The sequence below is a fragment of the Rattus rattus genome, chromosome 5 (assembly GCF_011064425.1).
Source record: "Rattus rattus isolate New Zealand chromosome 5, Rrattus_CSIRO_v1, whole genome shotgun sequence".
Lineage (NCBI taxonomy): Eukaryota > Metazoa > Chordata > Mammalia > Rodentia > Muridae > Rattus > Rattus rattus.
This window is the reverse complement of record NC_046158.1, coordinates 153,958,612-153,985,703: the sequence shown is the minus strand read 5'-3', so window position 1 is coordinate 153,985,703 and position 27,092 is coordinate 153,958,612. Positions and strand designations below refer to the sequence as shown.

At 44.2% G+C, this 27,092-nt stretch overlaps 1 protein-coding gene across 2 annotated transcripts; it reads left to right on the top strand.

Annotated features, from left to right (window-relative positions):
- The first annotated feature begins 4,276 nt into the window (after positions 1-4,276).
- Ywhab (tyrosine 3-monooxygenase/tryptophan 5-monooxygenase activation protein beta) lies at positions 4,277-27,092 on the top strand. 2 transcript variants are annotated; one of them, XM_032904866.1, is made up of 6 exons: positions 4,277-4,484; positions 20,016-20,177; positions 22,331-22,454; positions 23,718-23,881; positions 24,661-24,756; positions 25,242-27,092. In XM_032904866.1, exons 2-6 carry the CDS (start codon positions 20,019-20,021, stop codon positions 25,296-25,298), a joined length of 600 nt encoding a protein of 199 aa, XP_032760757.1. In that variant the 5' UTR covers positions 4,277-4,484; positions 20,016-20,018; the 3' UTR covers positions 25,299-27,092. The 2 variants fall into 2 exon arrangements, with proteins under 2 accessions (XP_032760757.1, XP_032760756.1); XM_032904865.1 differs by having other exon boundaries at positions 4,279-4,484; positions 20,016-20,318.

The window sequence follows — 27,092 nt, the reverse complement described above, 5'->3', positions numbered from 1 at the left end:
CACCCTGGGCTGAAGGGTAAGAGAACCTTTCTTTCTTTTTTTTTTTTTTTTAAAGGTTTGTTTATGTGAGTGTTCTATCTGCATGTACACCTGCAGGCCAGAAGAGGGCATCAGATCCCATTACAGATGGTTGTGAGCCACCATGTGGTTGCTGGGAATTGAACTCAGGACTTCTGAAAGAGCAGACAGAGCTCTTGACCTCCAAGTCCTTTCTCCAGCCCAAGAGACCTTGTCTTTAAAAAAAGAAAAGGGGGGGGTTAACTAATAAGTAATCTATGGTATATTCATTTAATAGAATAGTATTTCAATGATGAAAAGAAATGACCTAACAAGCTATAAAAAGACATGAAGGGCTAGAGAAGGTGGCTCACCATTTAAAAGCACTGACTGCTCTTCCAGAGGTCCTGAGTCCAATTCCCAGCAACCACATGGTGGCTCACGACCATCTGAAATGGGATCCAATGTCCTCTTCTGGTGTGTGTGTGTGTGTGTGTGTGTGTGTGTGTGTGTGTGTGTGTGTATGTATATATGTATATATGTGTATATATAATAAATAAAATTCTTTTAAAAAAGACATGGAGGAACTGTAGTGAGAATCTTGGTTTCTTTTTAAAAAATACAGAAATAAGAAAGTGTTTTTGGCTTAGTTGCAGATTGTAGGATATGGGTGCTTCGGACTGTTCACAGAAGCTGACTCTGATTTGCCTTGTGCTCAGCAAGGGTGTGATTTTGCCAGCTGCAGATAGTTCTGCAATTGTGTCACCTTTGGAATTCTGGGAACTTTTCAGAGGGTAAATACTAGGGCCCCTAGAGAGGGTGTGGGTTGTTGGTTGGTTGCTGTTGTCTGTTAAGTAGTTGTGGGCAAAGAAGGAATTAGCTATCCTGACAGCAAAGATCAAGCTTGCCCCAAGTAACTCGATGCCCCTAATTAGCAAGAAGTAATCTAACATTAACCCTGTCCCCTTTCCCCTCTATCCTTTTTAAAACTCTTATCTAGTGTTAGGGGGTTGAAAGACTTCGGAAGAAAAGGGGTGGAAAAGGGTGGAAGAAAGAAGAACAAAGAAGAACACACAAAGTAGCAAAGATACAGCTACAAGGAGCTTTAAACCACATTGCTTCGTGAAAGATGCCAATTAGAAAATGCTACCTACCGGGTGATCCAACTCTCTCTAGAAAAGGCAAAACTACAGAATGTAAAATGTCAGTAGTTGCCAAAGGTTGGGGGTATGGAAGTAGGGGACAAATAAATGAAGCATGGGGGATTCTTGGGACAGTGAAACTTTTAGAAGACAGGGATGGATACATTGTTCTGTCATGCTTGTCAAGATAGATCTATGGGAGTTTAAACTCCAAAGAAGGCAGTCCAATGTGAAACCCGGGAGTTGGTTAAAGATAGTGCAGCATCCCTTCTCATCAAATGTAACAAATGTATCACAAGAATGTAAACATGTTATCAACAAAAAGAATGTGCAGTCAGGGATAGGGAGGTATTGGAGTGCTGTACCGTCTAGTCAGTCCATTCTTTCCTGTCCCAAGACTGGCCATGTGCCCTTCTCCCACACTGCCATAATCACTGGCCCATTTGGTTAATCCTGTACCACACTGTGTGGTTTAGTTTTTATCAGTTTGACACACACTAGAGTCACCTAGAAGAGGAAACCTCAACTGAGGGGTCACCTGCATCAGATCATCCTGTGAGCACATCTCTGGGCCATTTTCTTGGTTAATGATTGATGTGGAAGGGTCCAGCCCACTGTGGGCAGTTCCACACCTACGCAGGAGGTCTGTTGCTAAACAAGCTATGGAAAGGAAGTCAATAAACAGTGTTCCTCCATGGTGTCTACTTCAGTGCCTCCCTTCAGGTTCCTGCCGTAGCTTTCTTCAGTAATGGTCTATAATGTGGAAATATAACACCAATAAACCCTTTCCTCCCCAAGTGGTTTTTTTTTTTTTTTTTTTTTTTAATCTCAGCAACAGAGAAGCAAACTGGAATACACCTTTGAATCTGTCAGTGGATCGTTGTGGCTTGCTGACCCCTGGTCTAGAATGCAGAGTTGGTGAAAGGATTTAACCCATGCAACCCTGTAGCAGGCATCAGGGGAGTTGTGACAAAAAGCAGTTCTGTTCACTCCATGTACCGATGATGTAACTTATGGTGTAATCATTATAAGCCTCTAACCCATTGGGCCACTTTCTAGGTGGGGGGGATAAGACAATCCTGCCATGTTAGAGCTACTGCAATCCTGAACAGACTCTGGATTTGTAACTGGTCTTTGGTCTACCAAAGACAAATTCCCATGAGGTACTTGTGGTATTAAGAAACCCATCCAGTGTTCTAGTTCAGTGGTTTTGATTAAAATCCATGGGTTTTTTTTTTATATATATTACACAATATACTCTTAATCTCGTTTCAAGTTAAAAGTTTTACTTGGTTCAAGACTGATGCAGTCTGCGTCTAAAGAGCAAATGTCTGTACAACAGACGATGTAACTGAAAAAGGCCCATAGACTTGAAAAGACCCTACAAAGTCTGTGCATACACACCCTATCTGAAGTAAACAGTCACTCCATGGTCTCCGCTGCCATAGTACAGTTTTCTGTCCATAGAAATCTGATTTGTTTTTTAAGTTGGTAACTGGACTGGGGCTATACTTTAGTCGGTAGGGTCCTTGCCCCACCACACCCACACACATGTAAATATGATAAGAAAAAAATGTCAGCAACTGTACTGGAGAGTTTTATGTCAACTTTACACAAGCTACAGTGGCCTACAGCAAGAGAGCCTCAATTGAGAAATTACCTCCATTAGACCAAGCTGTATGTAAGCCTGTAGGGCATTTTCTTAATTAGTAATTGATTGGAGAGGGCAGCCCATTGTGGGTGGTACCATCTCTGGGCTTGTGGTACTGAGTCCTATAAGAAAGCAGTCTGAGCAAGGCAGTAAGCAGAACCCCCCACCATGATCTCTGTATCCATTCCGTCTTCCAGGTTCTTGCTGCTTGAATTTTTGAACTGACTTCCTTGATAATGAATGATTTGGGAGTGTAAGTCAAATAAACCCTTTCCTCCCCAGCATCACAGCAAGAGAAACCCTAAGATAGCAGCCATCTCAAACTGTTTATACATTCTGGAACAGTACGTTGGGAGAATAGAGAGTTAAATAAACGAATTGGGGTGCTGATGATGGGTAAGGACAGAGCTCTGGTTGTCTCGGGAACTATTAAGTCTGAGCCATTAGCAACGGATTTCAGAGTAACAGACACAGAATGACATTGAAGAGACCGCTCCGCTCGGTACTGATGGGGGCAGGGCCTGAGAGTCAAGTGGTGAATTTGGAGTCTATCATTAAGCTAAGTAAGGGTAAAGGAGAAAAGACAAAGGCCTGTTACTTTGTTCTTTTTTCTAGAGACTGTAAGCTTCAAGATACAAGTCTTGCTGCATTCTCTAGCATTCAGAAAGCTGCCAGACAGAATTTGTGGAAAATGGAGTGGTGGTAGAGGTATTTTGAAGGGCTACGCTTAAGGGTCAACTGGCTTGAGTGAAGTATTAATAAAAGTTAGGTAACAGTGAAAGCCGTTTGGGGATCCCAGGGTTCTGTCTTTGAGGCTTTCTCTTTGAAGGACACTTGGAAACCAGAGAATCTCAACGAAGAACTGATGTACACAGGTTTGGTTTTTTGGTTTTTTTCTTTTTTTGTTTTTTTTTTTTTTTAAGACCTTGGGGATGTTCTGTTCCTGACACTTCACGAAGCTTCCTTGGTCTAGGAAAGGAACAGTAAGTACCTTTTAGGACTGAAAGATGAATTAGCTGAAAATGGAGGACTGGCCATATCTGTTCTCTTCAGTTACAAGCATCCCCTTAACGCACAGCTACTAAGACTGCTGGGCCCTCCGACCCCGTGAGAGTCATTTTCAGGGTTGGGTAGGAACAGACTACCCTAGCCTGGACCAAGACCGCTCCAGGCTTCCAAACTATCCCCTCCCGTAGCCTACCCAGTTCTCTCACAGCCCAGCCCCAGGGCGGCCACCTCGGCTCCGCCCTCTCTTCTTCCTCCTTTTCCTGCTCTCCCCCGCCCCACTTCCTTTCCCTGCGTCCGCCCCCTCCTCGCTCCCACCCAGGCTCTGCTCCCTCCCACGACCGCTCCCTCTTGGTCCTCCTTGACTTCCCCTCCTCCTGGCTATCACCGCCCTTTTCAGGAGGACGGAGCAACCCCGTGTTTCATTCACCCAATGATGAGTCGACTTAGGGTGGGGCGGGACTTGGGCTAGAGCGGAAGTGGTGGCCGGAACGGAAGTGCAGCTGCCGCCGCCACCGCCGCCGCCGATTCCGGAGCCGGGTAGCCACTGCCGCTGCCGCCGCCACTGCATCTACTGTCGCCGCCACCGCCGCTGCCGCCAGCATCGCCTGAGGAGTGAGTCCGGGAAGGACGTAGTCGCTGCCCTTCGATCTTCCCGGAAGCGCCTTTGCTCCCTACAGTCCTCCGCGGTGAGTGCGGCGCGGCTCCCAGGGGCCCCAGCGCGAAGCCCCTTCTCGGGCGGCGGCTGCGGCCAGTCTCGCTGCCGCCCCTCCCCGCTTCCGGCCGGGCCTGCGTCTCCGCGGGAAGCCGGGGCTTCTCTCTTAGCGCTCCGTACGGGGTGCGGCCGGGCCTGCGTGTCTGGGGACCACTGGGCCGCGACTCCCCTCGGCACCTCCTCTGCTCGGCGCCGCCCCTGCCTGCTCCCTTCAGGCCCGGAGCCATCCCTCTGGGCCTGTCAACCTTGTTCATTCTTTGTGACTTTCAAAAATTGAAATGTAGTCGAAGGCGGGCGAGTTCCCGAGCCGCGACGCCCCTGCCGCACTCCCCTGGATGAGTAAGGGTTTAACCTTGGCGACAGCTGGGGTGAATCCCTCTCCCACTTTGCAGTAAAGCTGTTTCATCATCGCTGGTGTGGGAAACCCAGCTGGACCCGAGATCCCCTGACAGCAGGGTTGAGGTTTGAATTAAGAAATGGGGGGAGAACAAAATAACAAGAAATGGATTTGTCTGAACCATTTACTGATTCAAACCGGAATTCCCAATGGGGTGGGGGAAGATCAGGCTGAGTATTGAGTCTTTCTCTTGATATTTGTCGTCATTTACTGCCAGAATCTCATGTGTCCGCGCCCCAAATTCATTCATCCATACGCGTTTTTTTTGTTTTTTTTCTTATATGTATATATGTGTATATATATATATATATAGAAATTTGTCTAGTAACCTCACTGAGGAAGGAGTAGGTGAGATGTGGACCCTTTTTTGCAAGATGAGCGCATCTGGGTCTGTTGCAAATGGAGAACTTGCATGCATCGAGGATTCCAAAGGTGGCAGCGTTGGTGAGAATTTGCCAACCTCTGTAAAAATGCATGGCTCGTGTCCTTGCGTTCAGTACATTTTCTCTGGTGAGACCAGATAGCTTTCGACTCTTGATTTTACTTGCCTGGTGTGGGAGGTGGAATCTGGCAAGATGTTACAAATCTGTAAAATCCCGGGAGCCGATGCAGAAAGGTGCAGCACTTTAGAGAATATGAAAATTACATTTCTCACTGTATCTCAGGTGTCCCTGTGAGACCATCCAGACCTACAGTTTATAGGACTGAGCCCGTGCTTACTCAGCATCGCACATCTAGCTGCTGCAAATTTGTACAAATATTACTGGGTTCTTGGTGGATTTCTCTTGACCACCCTCCAGTGCATTCCATTTCTTTGGGTTGCCCAAGTCTTTTTTTTTTTTTTTTTTTTTTTAATTTAAAGATCTATGCCTTAGCATTAAATAGCTGGAGAACGCCGGGTTTTTCTTTTTTTTTCCTTCCCCACCCAAGTTAGAATTTTAAGCATGAGCTTAGAAAAGAAAAGCTGAAATCCTGTACCAAATGCTAAATGATTTTCTTAGCCTCTGCCTTCCAACTATAAGAAACCATTCACTCATCTTACAGATGAAGTCTTTATAAGAAATGAGGTGATTCGGCCTAAACCACACACCTACTTACAGATTGAATATCCTCTTTCATCGGTGGCAAGTATTTATGGACTGTCGTCCCCCTGGAGTGTGGCTCCTACCCTGTTATCTTCCATTTCCCATCATGCAGTGCTTGGGTTATATTGAAGCCATTTTAGACTTGGAGCTGTATGGATCAGGGAGGCAGCCTGTGTGGAAACCAGGCCGAGCACATTCCCTTGATGCTCACTCCCTAGGCAGAGTCCCCAGAGATTTGAGCTGCTGCAAAAAGTGCGTTTTTCCCATTTGGCTGTGGATCCAAAAACAGCGCTATTAGGTAAATGTGATTCAGTTCTTCTCTGTATTGTTTTCTAGCTGTGATCTTCAGGAGTTAATTCATCTCTGCCTCTTAGCTCCCCTGTCTCCACAGTTGTCTCGAGACCTTCGGTAAACTGTGTGCTGAGTACAAGCCTTTGGTTTTGTTTTATTTTAATCCTTGACTTCAGTTTCTTTATTTCTCCCTTTCTGATAAGATACAATCTTACTTTTTCCACTTGCTATGAAAAATGATCTATAATGTTACATGTAGTACATCCAGTATTTCTCCTCTGGATTGTACAAATGATATCTGTTTCCCTCATCCCCACCTCTTTTGTTGTGTAGCCCAGCCTAGGCTCAGACTCATCTCCTCAGTCTTCACCCCTCTGCCTCTTGGGTGCTGAGCTTACAGATGTGTCCCCAATTTCTAGGATACAGAAATTCTTAATACTAATAAAGTTAATAAACAAATTGAACGTGAATGGGTGTATCTCCTGTGATGTTTAAATATATGTGTATGTTGTGTAATGCTTAAATAGCCTATCTCAGACTTGACCTTTTTTTATGGTGAAAATTAAGTCTTTTTTTTTCTAGCCCACTGAGAAATACAGAACAATGTTGTGTATAGTCAGGGTGAAGTGCATAACACAAGGGAATTTGTAACTTACACCATTGATCAGCCTTTACCTTGATTTTGACTGTACATATACACGAGTTCACATTCTGATTAGGACAGGTAACCAGCCCGTGATCACACTACTCATTACTCACTACTCCCCACTTGTGTGCCACCTTCCTTGTGAGCACTGTAAGCATGAATTCAGTCTGCAGCCAATAAAAGATAAGTACTATTGGCCTCATCGCGTAGATGAGGAAACTGCAGTGCAGAAATGAGAATTTTCTCACAGATAAACACATATATGTAACACAGAATTAAATGCTGAAATCAGGGGTCACACCCAGGTCATTTGACTCTGGGTAATGATAGATTTGACTTGTGGTTGAACATGTATTCCATGACCACAATTACTTTCTTGTATACGCAGCCTATTAATGTGTTCAGACTCCAATTTTAGCTTTTCTCAAAGGATACAGAGCTGTTCATTTGCAGGGTGGTGCTACTGGTATATATCAGGTAAAAGATGCTGAAAGACCAGTTTTTCTGGCACTTGCTTTATACCAGGGAGAAAGTCCATCAGGTACACTGCAGAAAACCACCCTAGGTTCTTGTTTACTGTAGTTTAGCATAGTCCTCCTTTGTGGTTGTTAACCATACTACTTTGTAGCATTTTCGGTTTCTAGTTCTGTACGGGAGAAGGGGGAGATGATTCTCTAAGTAGAGAGAGACGTTCCTACATCTTGTAAGAATTATTCTGCTTTGTCAGTGGCATCAGGCAAAAGCAGTTGTGTAAATGAAGGACTCTAGGAATGATAACGTCATTAAAAGTTGATGTTTAAAAGATCTTGGTTGTCTTTAATATCAGCACTTAGGGGCAGAAGCAGGCTGGTCCTTGTGAGTTTCAGGCCAGCTCTCCAGCCCAGCACTGTACATAGTTCCAAGAGAGCCAGAGCTACACATCGGGACTCAACTCAAAAACAAACAAACAAAACAAACCATGTGATTTGTACATTTACCTGAGGAGATAAGGATTCAGACTAGTTGGGGGCCAGCTCCACAATGACTTTAGCTTTAGATCTCTCTTTATTACAGGAGTAGGATTCTAGTAGATCTGCATTTCATAACGAGAAGCTGTTGGAGCTGGACTCTGAAGAGGTTTTTCTAAGGAGAATGTTAAAGGAAGAAATGTTTTTGAAGTGTTTTTTCTCTTCTGATATGTCTGCTAAAAAACAGCCTAGAGGCTGCTTTTGAGAGGCAGTTAGATGTTTCTAATATGTGTAATGAGATGAGAGTGATCAGTAGCCTCCCTGAAACAAGCTGTCTGGCAGATTGTAGGTAAACTTTTGCTTCAAGTTCTGCCCAGTTCTGGATTCTGTGAGTTTCCTGTCCTGGTTCTGGTTTATTTCATTGTTTTCCTTAAAACACCCAACTAGAAGACTTCTTTCTGAATGACCTTGACTCATAGATAAAGAGCCAAAGTAAAGTTGATATGACCCTGGTCTGTCACTATCTGTCCTCTTGGGGAGAGCCTTAAATTAAAGATAGTTTGAAGAATTTTAGGGTATACTGTATAACTTTACATGATTCTTCAAAACAATTAACAGTAGTACTTAAGTATTGGGGGTCATGGCTGATCTTACAATGATGGCTAAGTTGAGAAAAGTGCATTAACTTTAGAATTAGTGTGGAGGGGCTGGTGAGGTGGCTTAGCTGGTAAGGTGCTTGCCACCAAACCTCATGTTGAGACTCCTGTTACCACGTGAAGGAGAGAGCCAGCTCCAGTTGTCTTCGGACTTCCATGTGCATACAAAATTAATTAATGTCAACTTCTTAAAATTAATTCTGTGGAGATAGGAGATAGGTTTGCGGTAAAGCACTTACCATGCAAACATAAGGACCTGTGTGTTATCTCCAGCAACCACCTGAGAAAGCCAGATGGTGTGTTCATAGCTAACCTCAGTTCTGGGGAGACGGAGACGGGAGAACGCCTGGAGTGCTGGGGCTGTTCTCTGTGAGAGGTCTGTCTCAGAAAAACAAAACCAAAAAAAACCCAGGGACAGTTCCTGAAAAATGACACTCAAAAGTTGACCTGTGGTTTGCATTCGCTCTGTCTGTCCGTCTGTCTGTCTTTTAAGATAGATTCCCAGATATCTGGATCAATATTAATTCCTAAGTGCTTTGCTCATTTCAGTAGACCATAAATGATGATAGTGTTGTTATTTAGCCCTTACTTGGGTTTTGTATGGGTCCCTCATAAATTTGGTAAGAAGGATATTATTTGAAAATATTTTAGGGACTTGCTGGAATCCAGTTTGAATCTCTAAGTATAATAGCCTAGCCCAGCCTAGTCCTGATTTGAACTGAGGTAGTGCTCTGAAAAGTCCAGCTGAATGTGATGGCTCACACCTTATAACCCCAGCATTCAAGAGGTTGAGGTAAGAGAAGTGCCAAGGGTTTGAGGCCAGGCTAGGCTGCATACTGAGATTCTAGCCAACTTAAGTTATGAGCGAAACCAACAGGATCCCAAAAAGGTAATGTAAGGTAGACGATATATGGTTTGTGTTTATAGCTCCAACATGGCCTACCTATGTCTGTCCACATAGGAAATAACAGCTTGTTCACTTTTTAGAAATTGGTCAATGGGTTCTGCTCTTCCAGAGTTCAATTCCCAGCAACCACGTGGTGGCTCACAACCATCTGTAATGGGTTCCGATGCTGCCTTCTGGTGTGTCTGAAGACAGCGGCAGTGCTCTCATATACATTAAAAAATAGATAAAGATTCATCAGTGACCAGGGGGCTTGAAATTCAGTGTGGTGGGCATTGGTTACCCTTTCGGTGTCCAAAGGATCCTAGTGTGGGTTACTGCCCACATAGTTGCCAAAAAGGTAATGACAGTAAGCCATAAGAGTCACATCCTAAAGATAAGCGTAAGTAATTAGCATCTGCTATTCTTTCCAAGTCAGTAAAGAGAACAGGGTAGGTTTAAAAAAGCAAGGTGCATTTTAACGTGTTCCTTACTCACTGAGTCTTGTTAACTTTATGACATACTTGTCGGTGCTGTTAATTGAGTCTTATAGAGACTGCTAAACAGGGGCATCCCAGATCAGAAGGGTGCGTGTTAATGACAGTATGGCTGTAGATGACTTAGCACTTTAAAATTATCTTGGCAACAAGAAATACTGTCTATTGTTACTGATACCCACAGGTAACCTTAGAAGCATAGATACTGACTTGGAACAGTAATTTACTTCAAAATATCACCATGTTTGCTTCTGTGTGCTTTCAAGTCTAGTTAAATGGGGGTAGATACTTATTTTTAAACAGTTAAAATATATAAATGACTACTATAGGGTACAGAGTTTCTGAGTTCTCATTATGTGCAGTCAGTTGCTTGAACACAGCGCAAAGTTCTACTGGTATCAGACTGTGGTGTCTTGTAAGGAGATCCCCTCCCCATGGATGTGTGCTGTTTACTGGATCATAAGATGACTTAACCAGTAGTTACACTCTGAAGCAAAATGAATCCCCATATCCCCAACAGCCATCTACTGCCAATAGCTAGGGGTGGACCTCTAGAATGCTAGCCCGTTCCATTTTGTGCAGGTAACCCCAGCTGAGTCATGAGTGCAAAGGCAACAACCACATGATGTCTAGAAGACAGCATTTCACAGCACTTCTCCATCCTCTGACTCGCACATTCTTAGGTCTGTCCACAGTGTTTCCTGAGCTTTGGAGCTGTGTCCTGGGTAGGCAGTAGTTACTTAATTTTCAGCAGTTCCACCAGTTAGAGTCTTTGAATTAACCACTCACATCCTAAGAAGCATCTCTGATCAAAGTTGAGATGAGTCCTAGTCTATTGGTATAAGTGTAGAAATGTAAAACAACGTGTGTTTAGTAAGCCGCAGGAGTAGCTTCCCCCCAGGGCCTAGAACCTCCTTAGCAATGTGCTTTGACCACCTTTACATTCCCTGTCATGAAATCCTTCCTCCAGAGGGAGCCTCGCCTCTAATCTCCAAGTCAGTGTTCTGTTGTAGTTTCTGTGGCTGCGACAAAGTACATGACAGAGTGATTTAGAGGGCGAGGGGTTTATTCAGCCGACAGTTCCCTCCATTCCTCCTAAAGCTGTCCCCCTCAGGAGCTCCTCCTTTATTTTCACATTGTTCCCCCTCAGGAGCTCCTCCTTTATTTTCACATTGTTCCCCCTCAGGAGCTCCTCCTTTATTTTCACATTGTTCCCCCTCAGGAGCTCCTCCTTTATTTTCACATTGTTCCCCCTCAGGAGCTCCTCCTTTATTTTCACATTGTTCCCCCTCAGGAGCTCCTCCTTTATTTTCACATTGTTCCCCCTCAGGAGCTCCTCCTTTATTTTCACATTGTTCCCCCTCAGGAGCTCCTCCTTTATTTTCACATTGTTCCCCCTCAGGAGCTCCTCCTTTATTTTCACATTGTTCCCCTCCCTTAGGTTCTGTCTCTACCCCTCCCACTCATGGGCCCTTTCTAAGCTTTCTGACCTCTACAGACCTTAAACCCACAAATCCAAAACTTCAGAGCTAGGATCTGGGCCTGGATTACCTCACTTAAAGTAGATGTTCTAGTTTCATCCATCTTCATGTGAATTTTATAACTTTATTTTCCTTACAGCAGGATAAAATTCATTTCAAATATACAAGTTCAATGGATGGACATCTAGGCTGACTCATTTCCCAGGTTTTGCAACTACAGCAGTGGTGAATGTGGATGTGTGGGTGTCTCTGTAGTAAGATAAGCTGGTTGAGTGGCTTCATTATAATCTGTCCATTGGGTCAGTCTCTTGGGTGCCTGTGTGAGTCAGGATTAGCATGTCTTTGGCTTGGTCACTTAGAACCAGCAGGCCAGCTTATGGTGGTGCGTGTTGTTTGTGCACACCTTGGACATAGTAGCACTGTCTAAGTGTCTAAGTGGGCATAATTAGTGATGATGCTCGTACACTGTGTGAAAGGTGGGGGCTGGGCTTGCTTGAACCCCTCCACTCAGCAGTAGGAGGCAGGAGGATTAGGAGTTCAATTCCAAGCCAGCCTGCGTGACATGAGCTACATGAGTCAGGCTCAAAACAAACAACATGGAATGCCACAATGCTGTGGAAGGAGAAGAGGATTTTGGTTTTTCTTTACAATTTAGTGTTTGCTTGACATAGAACTGTTGTATTTCAGATATGCTGTTTCTGTTTCCAGCAAAGAATCTGTACATGGTGAATGAAATTGAAGTTTTACAAGAGTACATTTTGTGTGTGGAATGGCACACAGTCAATTTTAGAGTAGGTGTTCTTCAGTGAGTAGTTTTCTATGAGAGCCAGGAGTGCTTCACTTGTTCAGGATAACACCCACCAACCAACTGGTCCCACTGGCTTTGCATTAGGAGGTAGGTAGCTTGGCAAACTTTCTTCTCAGCTCTGATCTGCTCTGTGGTACTGGGGAATGGTGCATCAGTGAGTGTGGTCAGCCCATGCCCATCCACACTTGGGAGCCTGAACTTCTTTTTCTACCACTATCGCTTATTTCTCTCTTACATCTCACAAAAGGAGCTAGGACACCCTACTTTTTTTTTTTTTTTTTTTTTTTTAAGATTTTTCTTTTCTTTTTACGTGTGTGTGAGACCAGAGTCATCCGGTCCTCTGGGGTTGGACTAACAGGCAGAAGCTACAGTGACGGTTCTGGAAACCAGACTGTGTGCTTGTAGGTGGTGAGCACCCCAAGCAGCCCCGAGCACACATCCTCCAGCTTCTCCCTCCGTGTGTGTCTTTACCTGTGTGCTGCCTTCTCGCGTGTCCATCCTAGTTCAGCTTGAGTGTGTGGGGTGCACTGATGGTGGGGCTTTTCAGCTCCTCCGGGTGAGTGATCCAGAGGATTCTTGGGCATTCTGGTCATTTCTGCACTTGTTTCAGGGTTGGGTTGTGGGCGTTTCCTTTTCGTGAGGAGCCTTAAGAGACAGGATTGCTTTCCTAGAAGCCTGTCCTCTGAGCACTCTCGAGCATTGGTGTGTGTTGTCTTATTTCACTGTTGTTAGGCCTCCTTTTAACGCTGCAGAAACGGGTGATTCTAATGTTGGGAGATTGTGTAATTGCACTATATAGTTTCCTGTTGGTTCTATGTAGGTCTTTCCTGAAAAAGAGCGCCATGTTTTCTATGAAGTTGAGGGATTCTTGACATGTTGTATATAGTAGAACAAGTTATTGAACTCAAGCTTACTCTTACAATTGAAAGTGTTCTCTTCCTTGAAAATACATAGTTCATGACTCTAAAAGCTAAATTTATCATTTTCTCTTTTTCACATTTATTTATTTACATTCCAAATGTTGCTCCCCTTCCTGGTTCCTCCCTCCACGTGTTTCACCCCATCCCTCTTCTTTGCTTCTGAGAGGATATTCACCCACCCACCCACCCACCTACTCCCACCTCACCCCACTAGCATCTCCCTTCTCTGGGCCATCAAGTTTCTACAGGGCAGAAAAGCACATCCTTTCCCACTAAAGCAAGAGAAGGCATCCTGAGTGGGTCTGAACCCAAAAGGACATACATGGTACGTATTCACTATAAGTGGACATTAGCCAAAAAATTCAGAATACCCATAATACAAGTCACAGACCATATGAAGCTTAACAAGAAGGAAGGCCTAAGTGTGGCTATTTCAGTCTCACTTAGAAAGGGGAACAAAATAATCATGGGAGCAGAGGGAGGGAGGGATGTGGATGGGAGAGGGAAAGAAAAAATGAGGGGCAGAATAAGGTATGGGGAGGGGGAGACAAGGGAGAAGCTCAGAGGGCCAGGAGAATGAATAGAGTTATGCACAGCACAGGGAGGTGGGGGAGAACATCTAGAGAGTCCCAGGCACCAGGGATATTAGAACTCTGCTCTCAGGATCCAGTGGGGATGTCATTAGCCGAAATGCCCAACAGCGGGGAGGTGGAACCTGAGGTGACCGCCTCCAATAGATAGACATGCCAGTAGATAGATATGCCAGTAGATAGACACACCCCTATTTGAGGCATGGGGCTACCTGCCCATCTTCAAAATTTTTGACCCAGAATTGTTCTTGTCTAAAGGAAATGTAGGGACAAAAATGGAAGAGAGACTGAAGGAAAGGCCATCCAGAAACTGGCCCAACTTGGGAACTATCCCACGCACAGGCACCAAACCCAACACTATTACTGATGCCACGTTGTGCCAGCAGACAGGAGCCTGGCATGACTGGCTGTCCTCTGAGATGCTGCTCTACCAGCAGCTGACTGAGACAGATGCAGATACTTAAAGAAAACCATTGAACTGAGGTCAGAGTTCCCTATGGAAGAGTTAGGGGAAGGACTGGAGGAGCCGAAGGAACAACAACCCCATAGGAACATCAGTATCAACTAACCGGGGCCCCTTAGAGCTCCCAGACACTATGTCACCAGCAAAGAGTAGCCGTGGACTGGTCTATGGCTGCTTCAGAGGACTATGATATAAAGTTACCATTTTCAACTTTTCTTAATTTGTATAGATGAGTGGTAGTGATCTTCTGTTTGCTTGGCCACTTTGAAATGAATTCTCCAAACTTTGACTGACCTCTAACTAGACAGTGTCCCTAGACAAAGCATTAGAAGATGAGGCTGACTCACATTGCCTTTGTAGTTGGGTTTAGGACTGTATTTTGAAATGTTCTTGTGATCCTAGCAGTGGGGAGGTGAACAGGCTACTCTGGGGTTACATGTTGAGAGCCTGTCTCAAAAGACCAGCAAGGGCCGCAAGTGTAGCCCAGTGGTAAAGCACTTACATGGTATGCCAAATCTCTGGTGGACTCGCCAATATGCCTTCTTGCTCAGAGAAACTTAAAGAGTCGGGAGCTTGCGTGTGGAATTGAGAAGACTGTGTCTAATCCCCTGGAACTGGAGCTCGAGGCAGCTGTGAGCTACCGGAGATGGGTAACCAAGCCTGGTCCTCTGAAAGAGCAGCAAGTCTCCAGGCCGTCTACCTTTCCGTCGGTCTGTCCTCTGGTGCTCATCACAGGCTCATTCTTAACTGGATATGCAGAAAGTTACCCCCTCAGCACTGGGATGCACACCAGGGTTTAAGTTCCAGACCCTGGGCCTTGTCTGCTCTGCTGTGTGTTGTGATCCAAACATGGGGTAATATGATTTTAGAAATAGTGGATTGTCAGGTTTGTTTGCATACATCTGTAATGTGAGCACTTAGGAAGCTGAGACACATCATGAGTTCCAGACCATCCCGGACTACATGATTGAGACCTTGTCTCCCAAATAGAAAAGTCAACTTTAAAAATAAGGATTATAAAAACACGAGTACCTGGAGATAACGCTGAGATTAGATTACTACCCTTACCCTTTTTTTACTGATGTCTAGTCATGTTTGTGGGCTCCTCAGGAACATTTTAGGAACTGTGTATCCCTGTGTGCATAGCCCTGTACATCTCAATTGTGTCTTTCCTGTGCAGTCGCTTTTTGGAGTCCTGTAGTTTTTACTGTCTTGACTCATTTTTTTACTAACCAGCTCTCTACTGTTAGCTGTTTGAATTGTTTGCCTACTTCACTAAGCATTTATTAGCAAATGTCCCTCAGTTCTGTGACTTGCTGCTTCCAGTGGCTTAGAACAGGCAGATTGACACCCATCATTAATCTGGGTGTGCACGAGAACTCTTGTACCTTTCTCCTGCATTGTTAGGTTAGACTATGGCCTCTAAGGAGTTCATCTGCCCTGACAGAAAGCAAATAAAGACTGTTTGACCAAAAATTTCTTGGTAGGACTCTCATTCTAAGTCTCAAGAAATGCATGCCATTCTGTTAAATTGCCTACAAAACTCCAGAAAAATCTGATTGACAACAATTAACATGTATGTTATTTTGAACTCAATGAGAAAATTTGTCTCATCTTAACATAACTACTTCCTTTGCAAAGATCAGTCTAGACTCAATTTTCCTTCCTGGTTTTTTCTTCATTGTTTTGATACTGGAGAGTGAGCACAAGACCTTGCACATATAAAACAGGTGCTCTTTCTGTGAACTATCATTTTATGAAGTTATATATTTAAAAAAAGCTCACACTTTGGGTTAAAATAATATATAGGCACTTGGTGGGGGGTTGGGTTAGTCATCAAATTTGTTTGGTATGTATTTTTAAGAAAGATTTTATTGGGGATGGGAATTTGCAAGAGGGAGGGAGGGGCTGCACTTGGGATGTAATGTGAATAGAGAAATAAATTATGAGAGAAAGATGGATGGATGCATCCTGGGGCACAGTCCATGGGGAAGCCTTTGCCCAGCCAGTAGGAGTGAAAGATCTCGAGTGGCCAGAACAACCAAAGTGGTGTTAAGCTCTCTGAGGGGAAGCTGGAGGAAGGCAGGCTGCTGGGCCTCTTCTGTGGGCACTGCTGCGCTGGAGTTAGTGGCAAGCAGAGAGACACAGCTAGCAGCTAAGAGCTAAACAGGACTGAACAGGAAGCGGCTGTGGTCAAGCACACACACTGGGCTATTTGGGCTGGGTCAAGGTCCAGCGACAAAAGCTTGGGGAGAGAAAACTGCATAAGAGTGTTACAGCTCAATAAAACAGGCAGTTTATTCCATGTGGATGGACCTTATAGACATTTGGGGTTGGGGTGGGATCTGGAGGCAGATGTTTTTATTGACTTGGTCTCATCTGCATATGGAAGGACTTTAGGTGTTGTCCCTAGGTGATTGTCACAGTCCTCTCGCTAGGGTGTCATGGTCACAGATTCCAGGACAGGAACCTGGTCAGGACTAGATTTAAATGCCTACTGTCCTCAATTATGAGAATTGCTGGGGTTCCCGAATCTGCTCAACCTTAACCAGTTTTCTGTCTGGTCCACTGTCCCACAGATGGATGGGTAGATGAATACCAGATTGATTTAATTGATTGAGTTTTATAACTGCTGTTCTTTAATGCCCTGTTCCTGGTGGTCACAGCCACTCTGCTGAGAGAGATGCTGTTGTCTGCATTTGTAAACTCAAAGTCTTGAGTTTATGGGATCCTTTTCTGTGTAGTGGCAGATCGTGCTTTGATCGTGGTGGTGTTGCCTTTCTTCTTTGTTCTCCCAGTCATGCGCATTCAGAATCTTAACAGATGCTTGTTTGAGCAGTTTGCGGCATTATGTCTGAGTCCTTCCTTTGAGAATAGTGTGGAAAACTAAGTGGTGTAACTTTGCCCACTACCGTAGACCGACGTAAAGAAGACTGAAGCGGGTTTGTGTAGATTGATTCAGAGTCCTGGGTTGCACATCCTAGGCAGATGGATAGTTTGCATAGGCATGTATACGTGTAATACACGAGGCCCTGAGTTCAAACCCCAACTTTAAGAAAAAAACATAACCAAAGACAAGCTAAATGAACATTTTTTAAAGATTTATTTATAAATTTATAAGTACATTGTAGCTGTCCTCAGACACACCAGAAGAGGGCACTGGATCCCATTACAGACAGTTGTGAGCCACCACATGGTTGCTGGGAATTAAACTCAGGACCTCTGGAAGAGCAGTTGGTGCTCTTAACCACTGAGCCATCTCTCCAGCCCCAACATTTTTTAAACATCCAAAATATTGTGGTTTCAAAAGGTGGCAGTAGTCACAATTTCTAGTGACTAGCCACATGCGGCTAGTGACCATTGCAGTCGCTGTAGGGGTCGGTGTGTGGAAGAGCCATTGCCTTGAGTCGAGACAGACGTGGGCTTGTATACAACAGCAGCGCGTGTGAGAAGAAGGTTTGCAGTCTGTCGTGTCTTTCCAGTCTGGGAAGGCACTGGGAACTTGTAATCAGCGCTGTCTTTACTGCAGATCAGAGGATGGCTCTCGTAGTAGAGGGGGGAGGTAGCTCAAGATGATGACCTGAAGCGCAGGGTGGGTGTTAGTTATGTAGGTGAAGAAAGAGGAACTCTTTCGTTTTTCCTTGTCTGTGCCTTCCTCCCAACTACTAGATGTTGTGTAACCCGTTTCCTGTTGAAACTGGCCTAGCTGCTCCAAAATCCATGTTATATAAGTCTTGAGTTATGTAAGTAGTAGGTATCAGGGCCTTTAGTTAGTGTTTTCTCGTCTCTCTCTCTCTGTGTATGTGTGTGTGTGTTTAAGTAATTGAAAGTTTTAGAAAAATACCAGTTTTCTTTTTAAAGACATACATTCATGTCTATGATAACATGATGGTTTTTAATCTTCAAGAACTCTGTGACAGGTCCAAAGAGTCTTGAAATAGTTATTTTGGATTTGTTTGTTTATTTGGTTTTTCAAGACAGGGTTTCTCAATGTAACCCTGGCTGACCTGGAACTCACTCTGTAGACCAAGCTGGCCTTGGAACTCACAGAGATCCACTTGCCTCTGCCTCCCAAGTGCTGGGATGGATTTATTTCTTTTTTTATGTATATAGGTGTGTGTGTGTGTGTGTGTGTGTGTGTGTGTATGTATGTATGTGTGTGTGTACACATGCCTGTGTGTATGTGTGTGCTTGTTGCTCACAGAAGCCTAGGAGGGCGTTGTATCATTGGAGCTAGAGTCATAGGTGGTTGTAAGCCACTACGAGCATGAAGGGAATTGAACCAAGTCCTTGAAAGAGCAGCCACCTTGTCTGCTTAGCCACCTCTCCAGCCTCTGAAGTTTCTTTTTTGGTGCTGCCTGTTTAGTGTAGCATTGTCACTCAGGAACTTGGGCTAGTAGGTCACCATTTGAGGGCTTGCACATGTAAAATGCACAGACTTTTAGGTGACTGCTATAAGTAGAGAGGACCTGGGAACCTATACCCAGGTTTTCACCATTTTTTGGCTTGGAGAACTGTTGTTTCTGCTGACATTCCATCTGGCCGAAGTACTTGCTGTTTGACTCATTAGCTGCTGTGGGATGCTATGAACTAGGCAGTGAGAAGGGTCTTCTGCATTGGTAGGGTGTTGTGCTAAAGTTACATTAAAAAAGAAAGAAATCATTGTATATGTATTGTTATTGTGTCCACATGTATATCTGTGTACCACATGCATGCCTACTTGTTTCACTCAGAGGCCAGGAGTGGGGTAAAAGTAGTCAGACCTCCTGGAACCAGAGTTATGAACTGCCCTGTAGGTTTTCCTTTGGAATAGCAGGCAGCATAAACTTCAAAAAACAAGTTATTGGATGGCTGTCAAGATGGCTTAGCAGAAAAGGGAGATTGGAGCCAAACTTGATGACCCAAGTTCAATTCCTGGAACCCATGTGTGGCAGGGAATCCCATAGCTGTCCTTCTTCCCCATACATGCACTCTCCCATGGGCGTGCACACATAAATGTTTAAAATCAAGTATTTTAAAGAGCAGTTTCTGTGTATTGGGATGGGGAGGGATAGGGTAGTGGAACAGAGAAGCTCTAGAAGAAACTGGCAAGTTTAAAGGCCTTGTATTAAACAGTAAGGCGCGAAAACTTGTATATAATGTTTAAAGCCGTAGGCCTTTTCCTGAGGCAGTCTTTCCACTAACCCATCTAACTTAACCTCATCTAACTTCTAGGCCTGTCCCAGCCAGGTGGCTGGCAGATTCCCTCCCCGCTTGCTCTATTCCATCAGTGTCCTTTCCCTGTCACCTTCAACTCCTTCCTCAGCCTGTCTACCCTGTGGCACTCTCTCTGCCCGGAAGGTCCACCCCTTGTACTTCCTGCCACAGTTATTGGCCATTAGCTCTCTCTTAGAGCTAACCAGCAGTGAGATCCAGCTTTGCAGTTGCCTGAGCCATTGAGACTCGATACAAATAGGAAACTGGCGATGAGCTGTAGAAATGACACTTCCAAAATCCGCCATCACCAGATCTAACAATTGAAAACACACAACTTAATACGCTGTGGAAAAGTCACCTCAGCTGCCTTGACTCTCCACTGTGATCTACCTGCTGGGCTCTTCTGGGTTCATCATTTTCGTTCTTCTAATCTTCATGCTTTCTGAGAAGGGGGAAGGAATACTGGGATATGCCTACCGTGTAGGATTGTTAATGACAATTGACCAAAATGATTTAAGGCCTTGGCTCAGTCTTGGCTCTGTAGATAGTCAGAACATGATTCACATTCTTGATTGCATTTGGGGCTATGCTTCTAAGAATGTTGGGAGCCTGACCTTTGCTTTCTCCGTTTTCTTGCTGTTCTAGAAAATGACCATGGACAAAAGTGAGCTGGTACAGAAAGCCAAACTTGCTGAGCAAGCTGAGCGCTATGATGATATGGCCGCAGCTATGAAGGCTGTAACAGAACAGGGACATGAACTCTCCAATGAAGAGAGGAATCTACTCTCTGTTGCCTACAAGAATGTGGTAGGTGCCCGCCGTTCTTCCTGGCGAGTCATCTCCAGCATCGAACAGAAAACAGAGAGGAATGAGAAGAAGCAGCAGATGGGCAAGGAGTACCGTGAGAAGATAGAGGCCGAGCTGCAGGACATCTGCAATGACGTTCTGGTGAGGCAGCGCTTCTGCTTTGCACATCGTCTCTAGGCATGACGGGCAAGCCGTCCAGATGCGAGCTTTCAGACAGCTTAGGAGAGAGTGGAAGTGCTCACTCTAAGAGCCACCTGTAACTTGTTCTAAAGCATGTGATTTGGGTTTTGTCACCCTTTCTTGATCAGTTCATCTTTTCTAGGGTGTTTTCCTTCCCTCAAAAAGACCTGCAGCAAACAGGAACGTTTTATTAACAATCCTCCATTTTCCTTTAGAAATTGAAGCCAAATGAAGAGGACAGTTAGAAAGGTGCAGCCACTAGCGGACAGTTCTGTGATGTCAGCAGTGACTGTCTCTGGAAAGGAAGAGATTTAAAGGCCGCCTTCTGTCCTCACAAAGCGTAGAGATCTGATGTCGAAGCTTAGGCAGTGTACCTTTTAAAAGCCAAATTAGAGGTGGAATGGGCTGCTCCTGTGTGGTTATGTACACTGCAGTATTAGGTGGTAGATCTTCTAACTACATTTGGGGTTGGGTGGGAGGGGTACCTACCCTAGCATACCTAACTGTGAGGCTGCTTTAAAGGAAAGGGAGTTCTTTCCCTCCTGCAGTACCGTCTGTCTCTCTAAAGTACTTCCCTTGCCCTTGTATAAAATTTGTCAGCTCTCAGGCCATGCTCCTCCCCAACCCACAGGAGTTACATCGCTCTCTGTCTGCACAGTAGAAACAACTGCTGCCTCGCACACTCTGAGGATGATTAATGAAGGCCTTGATAGCTTGGCTTTGCCTTGAGCCTCTTTATCAGCTTCGTGGTGTAAGATAAGTCTCGTGGCTCAACATGCTGCCTCCAGGTTGCTGGGAGTTGGTCAGTGGTGCACTAATTCCTGAGTGTTAGGTGCATCTGTATTCAGATGAAGTATGGCTTGCACTCCAAAGGCAAGAGAGTTCCATAGTTCCGGACATGTAGGCCAGCTTTTAAGAGCATCTGAAAGAATGTGAAGAAGAGCACGGTGCTTACTGCCTCTTAACCAGTTTTTCAGGACGCCACATTCTAAAACAACTCTTGGAAAATAATGCTCTGTACACGAAGCTTGGACTCCTTCAGAACTACTTTTGTTGTAAGCATAAATGTTTAAAGGAATTTGTTATTAATAATAGTTCTAGACTGAATGCTTGCTGCATATCAAGCAACGTGTTAAGCACTAGATATAAGTTACCTCGCTTACAACTGCCTTAGATGGTGGTCATGCTGGTCCCCTTCCCCATTGTACAGCCAAGGAATCTGAGGATTGGGGTCCGAAGGCAGTCTCTCCAGGGTCATGTGGAAACAGACAGTAAGCATAGAAGGTTCTCTTCTCAGGGCAGATGAAGTTTAAACTTAGTTTCTGGCTGTTTGTTCTGCTGCTGCTCTTTTCTTCCCAGAGTGGAAAGGCCCACACACTCACAACTACAGAAGCAATACAAGTGTCAGTGGGGGGTTGTTTTGTTTTTAAGAGATGGGCAGAAGAGTTACAAAGTAAAAGTCAACTTCTAAGCATTGTTAATAAATGTTAAGAAAGAAAAGCATTGTTAATATTAATCCACAAAGGCTTTCCTCCAGGTTTTTGTGTGTATGTCCCCATACTTACTTTAATGTTAAAGGGAGGTTCTTTTGTCGGTAGTCTTTTCCATTTGCTTTGGGGTACCAGTGTAGTTCTGTGCCACCTTTTTGACATCACATCCCACTATAGTGGCTACAGTGTAAGGAGCCCTTTGATGGTGGGAGTGACCTGTACTACAGGCACCTGCTCTTAGGACTTGGCCAAATGGGATTTAGCAGCTTGAATGAAAATAGGTTGGGGGGCGGGAGGGGGGGCGGGGGTTGGTTGGTTGGTTGGTTGGGTTTGGTTAGGTTTGGGGGAGGTTGTTGTTTGGGGTTTTTTGGTTTTAGTCTTCAGAAAAATGAGGAGGAAGAGGAGTGTACATATCTTAAATCTCAAATGTAATTTTAACATCTCACAAGCAATTCAAAATTCTTCTTGTGAATCACTTTTTAGGAGCTGTTGGACAAATATCTCATTCTCAATGCTACCCATGCAGAAAGCAAAGTGTTCTACTTAAAAATGAAAGGAGACTATTTTAGGTATCTTTCTGAAGTTGCATCTGGAGATAATAAACAAAGTAAGTAACGTTTGAAAAATACAGCCAGTGGGAGAGATAGTATTTCATAATGAAATCTGGTTTTTGTTTACTATAGACACTCAAGTTCACAGTAAGAATTTCAGAGACCACAGCATTGTCATATGTGGGGCCATGGGGTTAATAAATCTCTTTATCTAATGGATAGACATGAAGGGTGTTAGAAGTTTGATATGTAATGTGTTTGGCAAACTCTTATCTGGGAATTGATAGTTCTCTTTTGACAAGTACAACTAAAAAAATAATAATTCTCGGGGTTGGGGATTTAGCTCAGTGGTAGAGCGCTTGCCTAGCAAGCACAAGGCCCTAGGTTCAGTCCCCAGCTCCGAAAAAAAAAAAAAAGAAAAGAAAAAAGAAAAATAATAATTCTCCTTGGCTATGATTTTGCTTCACCCAGTTTGTACTTACTGTATCTGTAGTCTGAAATCTAAATGGAAGATTCCAAAGATGAGTGAGTCTAAATTTTACCCCAAGTAACACTGCATGCACTAGTCACCTGGCCAGCACCTGGTTGCCATATTGGTTACTTGATTGACTATGCAAGTGTGGTACTCCTTGTGTTCAAGTGACTTGCTGGTTTCTGAACTGCAGACTACATTACAGTGTATTGTTAAAACTGTCCTGGTGATTTCCTGTGTAATTTATCTGAGTATGTCTGATGGGTTTCAGTACTGTCTGGTGTCAGGCATCCACAGATAAGGGAGACCCGTGTGAGACCACCATAGGGGAGTGCCTTCCTTTCCGCCCATGGCCTACTGTGAAGTGATTATAGCTGTTTTATTTTATTCAGTGTTCACTGTGTGCTAAGTAATTAGGGCTGTGTTATCCTCTTAGCTCTTTGAATTTAGGTGAGAGTCTCCCATGTTTTCCAATAAAAGAAACCAGAGTTCGAATTTAGATGTTTTTACTTGCTCCAGGCCACATACAAGTGAGTTGAGAATTTGAATTTGTTTATGCCTATCTTAAATCCCATCTTTTTTTTTTTTTTTCCCCACTAGATTATCCACATTCATTCTTATGAAGGGCTGTGTCTGTATTCTTGGCTGCTTTAATAGACTTCATTATAACTGTTTTCTTCCAAAGCCTTTAATACAGTAATTAGCATAAACATTTAGCAGATTTAGGTTGGATGGTGAAGACGTGGACCTTTGTTTTGACGGGTTGCTTGCTTTAGCTTCTTTTACTAAAGTGTCTTGAATATGGATCCCATGTGCGAGACACTTAACATTTTCATCTTCCTTCCAGCCACTGTGTCAAACTCCCAGCAGGCGTACCAAGAAGCATTTGAAATCAGCAAGAAAGAAATGCAGCCTACACACCCGATTCGCCTTGGCCTGGCACTGAATTTCTCAGTCTTTTACTATGAGATTCTAAACTCTCCTGAAAAGGCCTGTAGCCTGGCCAAAACGGTGAGCAAAGACGCGTTGCTAATTCCAAGAACTTCCTTCTGTTTGTGAGCGTCCTCACCGTCTAGACTTGGACGCATTTTCTAGGGAGTGGGGTTTTAGGAAATCCGTGCACACCTCTTATTTGGCACTTCGCTCTGAATATATGCTGACTTTTGCTTTGTCTGGGTACTGTTGGGGTCATTGGTAGAACCTTCCAGGTAAAAAGTAGGGGCTCTCTTCAGGCTTTGGACATTGTCACCTTTGTTCCAAGATAGGACCCCATGAAAGAAGGAGTCCCACTTTGTGCTGTATTATCACTTCCTGTGTTCTGTGAGAAGCTTGCTTTCTGGTGCACACTGTTACTTGAAACTTTAATTTGAAAAAAGTGCCTGAAGTGGATTCTACAACATGAGCCCCTAAGACAAATCAAGCTTAGTGAAGTGAGCTTTCCTGTTCTCCCCTTTGACCTTTGTGTCCAGACCTTTTTAGTTTAAACAAAAAATAGAAGCCGCTTTGATAATTAAAAACTTGAATGAATTTTTAGATTAAATGTGCTACAGTTAACATAACTTTTTGGGGTATATCATTGCTGACTGGTAGTGTGTGTGTGTGTGTGTGTGTGTGTGTGTGTGTGTGTGAGAGAGAGAGAGAGAGAGAGAGAGAGAGAGAGAGAGAGAGAGAGAGAGAGAATATATGGGGGGGCGGCATTGTACATTTGAACAGGTGGCAGACAGTTGAATGCGGACAGGTAGCGCTAACACAGAGAGCGCCCAGATCTTTGCTAACACCCTTTGTTGTAGGCGTTTGATGAAGCCATTGCTGAGTTGGACACCCTGAATGAAGAGTCTTACAAAGACAGCACCCTGATCATGCAGCTGCTAAGGGACAATCTCACCGTAAGTACCTCCGGAGAGCAGAGTTCTCCTTAGTCCACTGTTAGCCAAGATTTAAGGTGGCTCTGTACTCTGTCAAGTACAGTTTTACATTCTCAAGTTACCTACATCTTACTGCTGAACGTTATGCCTTTTCGGTCATTGTCTGTGATCAGAGGGAATTTCGAGTTGTTGAATGTGGGGCCTGGAACCATGGCTCAGTGGTTCTCAGCCTGTTCTTCCAAAGGAACCACACCTTCCCAGTGCAGTCCACAGCCATCTGTAACTTCAGTTCTAGGGGATGTAGTGCCCTCCTATGGCGTCCTAGGACAGTAGGCATGCAAAAGGCACACAGACAAACATGCAGGCACAACACCCATACAGGAAAAACATTTTAGTTTTTTGCAAAATGGTAGTTAAATGAGGTAAAATATACTAGGCCACCTCTTGAAGAAAGCTTTTAATGACCTTGATTTTATTACAGCTTTTTCTTTCTTTTCCTTTTGCAGCTGTGGACGTCAGAAAACCAGGGGGATGAAGGAGATGCTGGAGAGGGAGAGAACTAATGTCTGTTGAGCTCTGTGATCTGTTTGGTGTCACTGTGTATCCTCCACATTATGTCCCTTTGTGCGATAAACAAAAACAAAAAAAATCCAATGTGGACTTTTGATCTTTCACAGCCTAAGCCTTGCAGAAACGGTCCCTGGGATGAACAGCTGGTATTTGTATCTAAAACTCAGACTGGTCCCTTAAATGCCATGGTATTTTGAAGTCTTGATTTGATCAGCATTGACAAGGATTACTGTGTGTTTAATTTTTACAAACTGAACACTGTGATTATGGGGCTTTATAACTTAGCAGAGCTCTTCCTGGTAGGAAAAATTGACCTGAATTATGTGTAACTTTTTGGAAAGTTTAATCTGATATCAAAATGGTCACTGAAATACAATTCTGTTGTAAAGTTGTACAGAAAGTTCTAGAGATTCTGTTGTGATGCTGGGACTTGGGCAAGATGCTTACCCTTGGCATCCTGAGTGTGGTAACTCACAGTAATTCTGCCTGTGGTTGAGGGCCTGTTAACCCTTGATCACTTTGGGCTGTTACCACTCAAAAGTTCATGACCGCAAATATCTGCAGTGTCTTCTGAGGAAATTCAAAACCTGAAAGTGAACTTCTTTGGCCGATAATTGGGCTGTAACACCACAAAAAGGTCCCGTGTTCATACCACATGTGTGACTAAACCTTTTTACTATAGCAACGTGTTCCTGATTAGCTCCATGTGAAAACAGGGCTGTTACCCCCTGGCTAAAGGAGAGGGGAAAGAGAGAGAAAGTAGTGTATCGTATAAACGGCCATACCAGTTTTTTGGATGATTCCTCAATGTTCTGTGGATGCGGCCTCTTGCCTGAGGAGCATTCCTAGCCTCGGGGGTGGGAGCTGTGACACGTAACATTCTTCTCACCCTGTCCTTTTGACTTTTGACTTTTTCCTCTTTAAATGTACAGCTTTCTGCTTCCTTGGGTGGTTTTCTTGGGAAGCCTTTATTAGTCAGTACTGTGTGGACAGGGCGGGGCATTGAGCACATGGTGAGAGCTGTGCTTTAAGGGTTGAGAAAGACCTTCCAGCACCACACCCTGTCTCCCTCCAGGTCTCAGCACAGTTGTTCTTCATAGTATGACCCAAATCGGGAAAAAATAAAGGACTTTTAAGTATTTGTGATTTCCCCCATTGCACCCAGCCCTGACAGTGCTTTGTCTGTGCCTGTGACAGACCCTCCCTCCAGTGGACTCATCCAGCTTCGTCCTCAGACACGCCTCAAGAGGCCTAGAACACAGGAAGTTGCATGGACACTACAGTAGAGAGAACCAGGAGCAGCCAGGCCTTCAGTCTCACAGAATCACCCCTCTACCTGACATTCCGTGTACCCGTAGCTGTAGAGTTCATCCGTTTGTCCATCTGCTGAAGTATGGAAAGAATTCATGCACTGATTTAAACAAAAACAAAAAACCCACAAAAAAATTTCTTCTTTCTAGCTGAACAGAAAACGTGCAGTTAATACTCGGCGCTTGACAAGCAGCAACGAGTGTGGACCAAGCCTGTCTGTATCTGGTAGCTCTTCGCTCTGTTTTCCTTCCTTACCAGTATTCTGCCTAATGTTTGCTTCCGTGGTGGCTCTTTGCCTAGCAAGCACACCTGTGGTTGTGAAAATAGTATAGCAAAAAGAAAAAGACCCCCTCCCCGCCCCCAGTTACTGATGTGCTAGATCCGTGTATGTCTTTTAAACATTCTAGTTTCTCCTTACACAGAGTAATCAGGACGATGTAAAAACTCAAAAGTGAAATAAAACATCTTATCAGTTA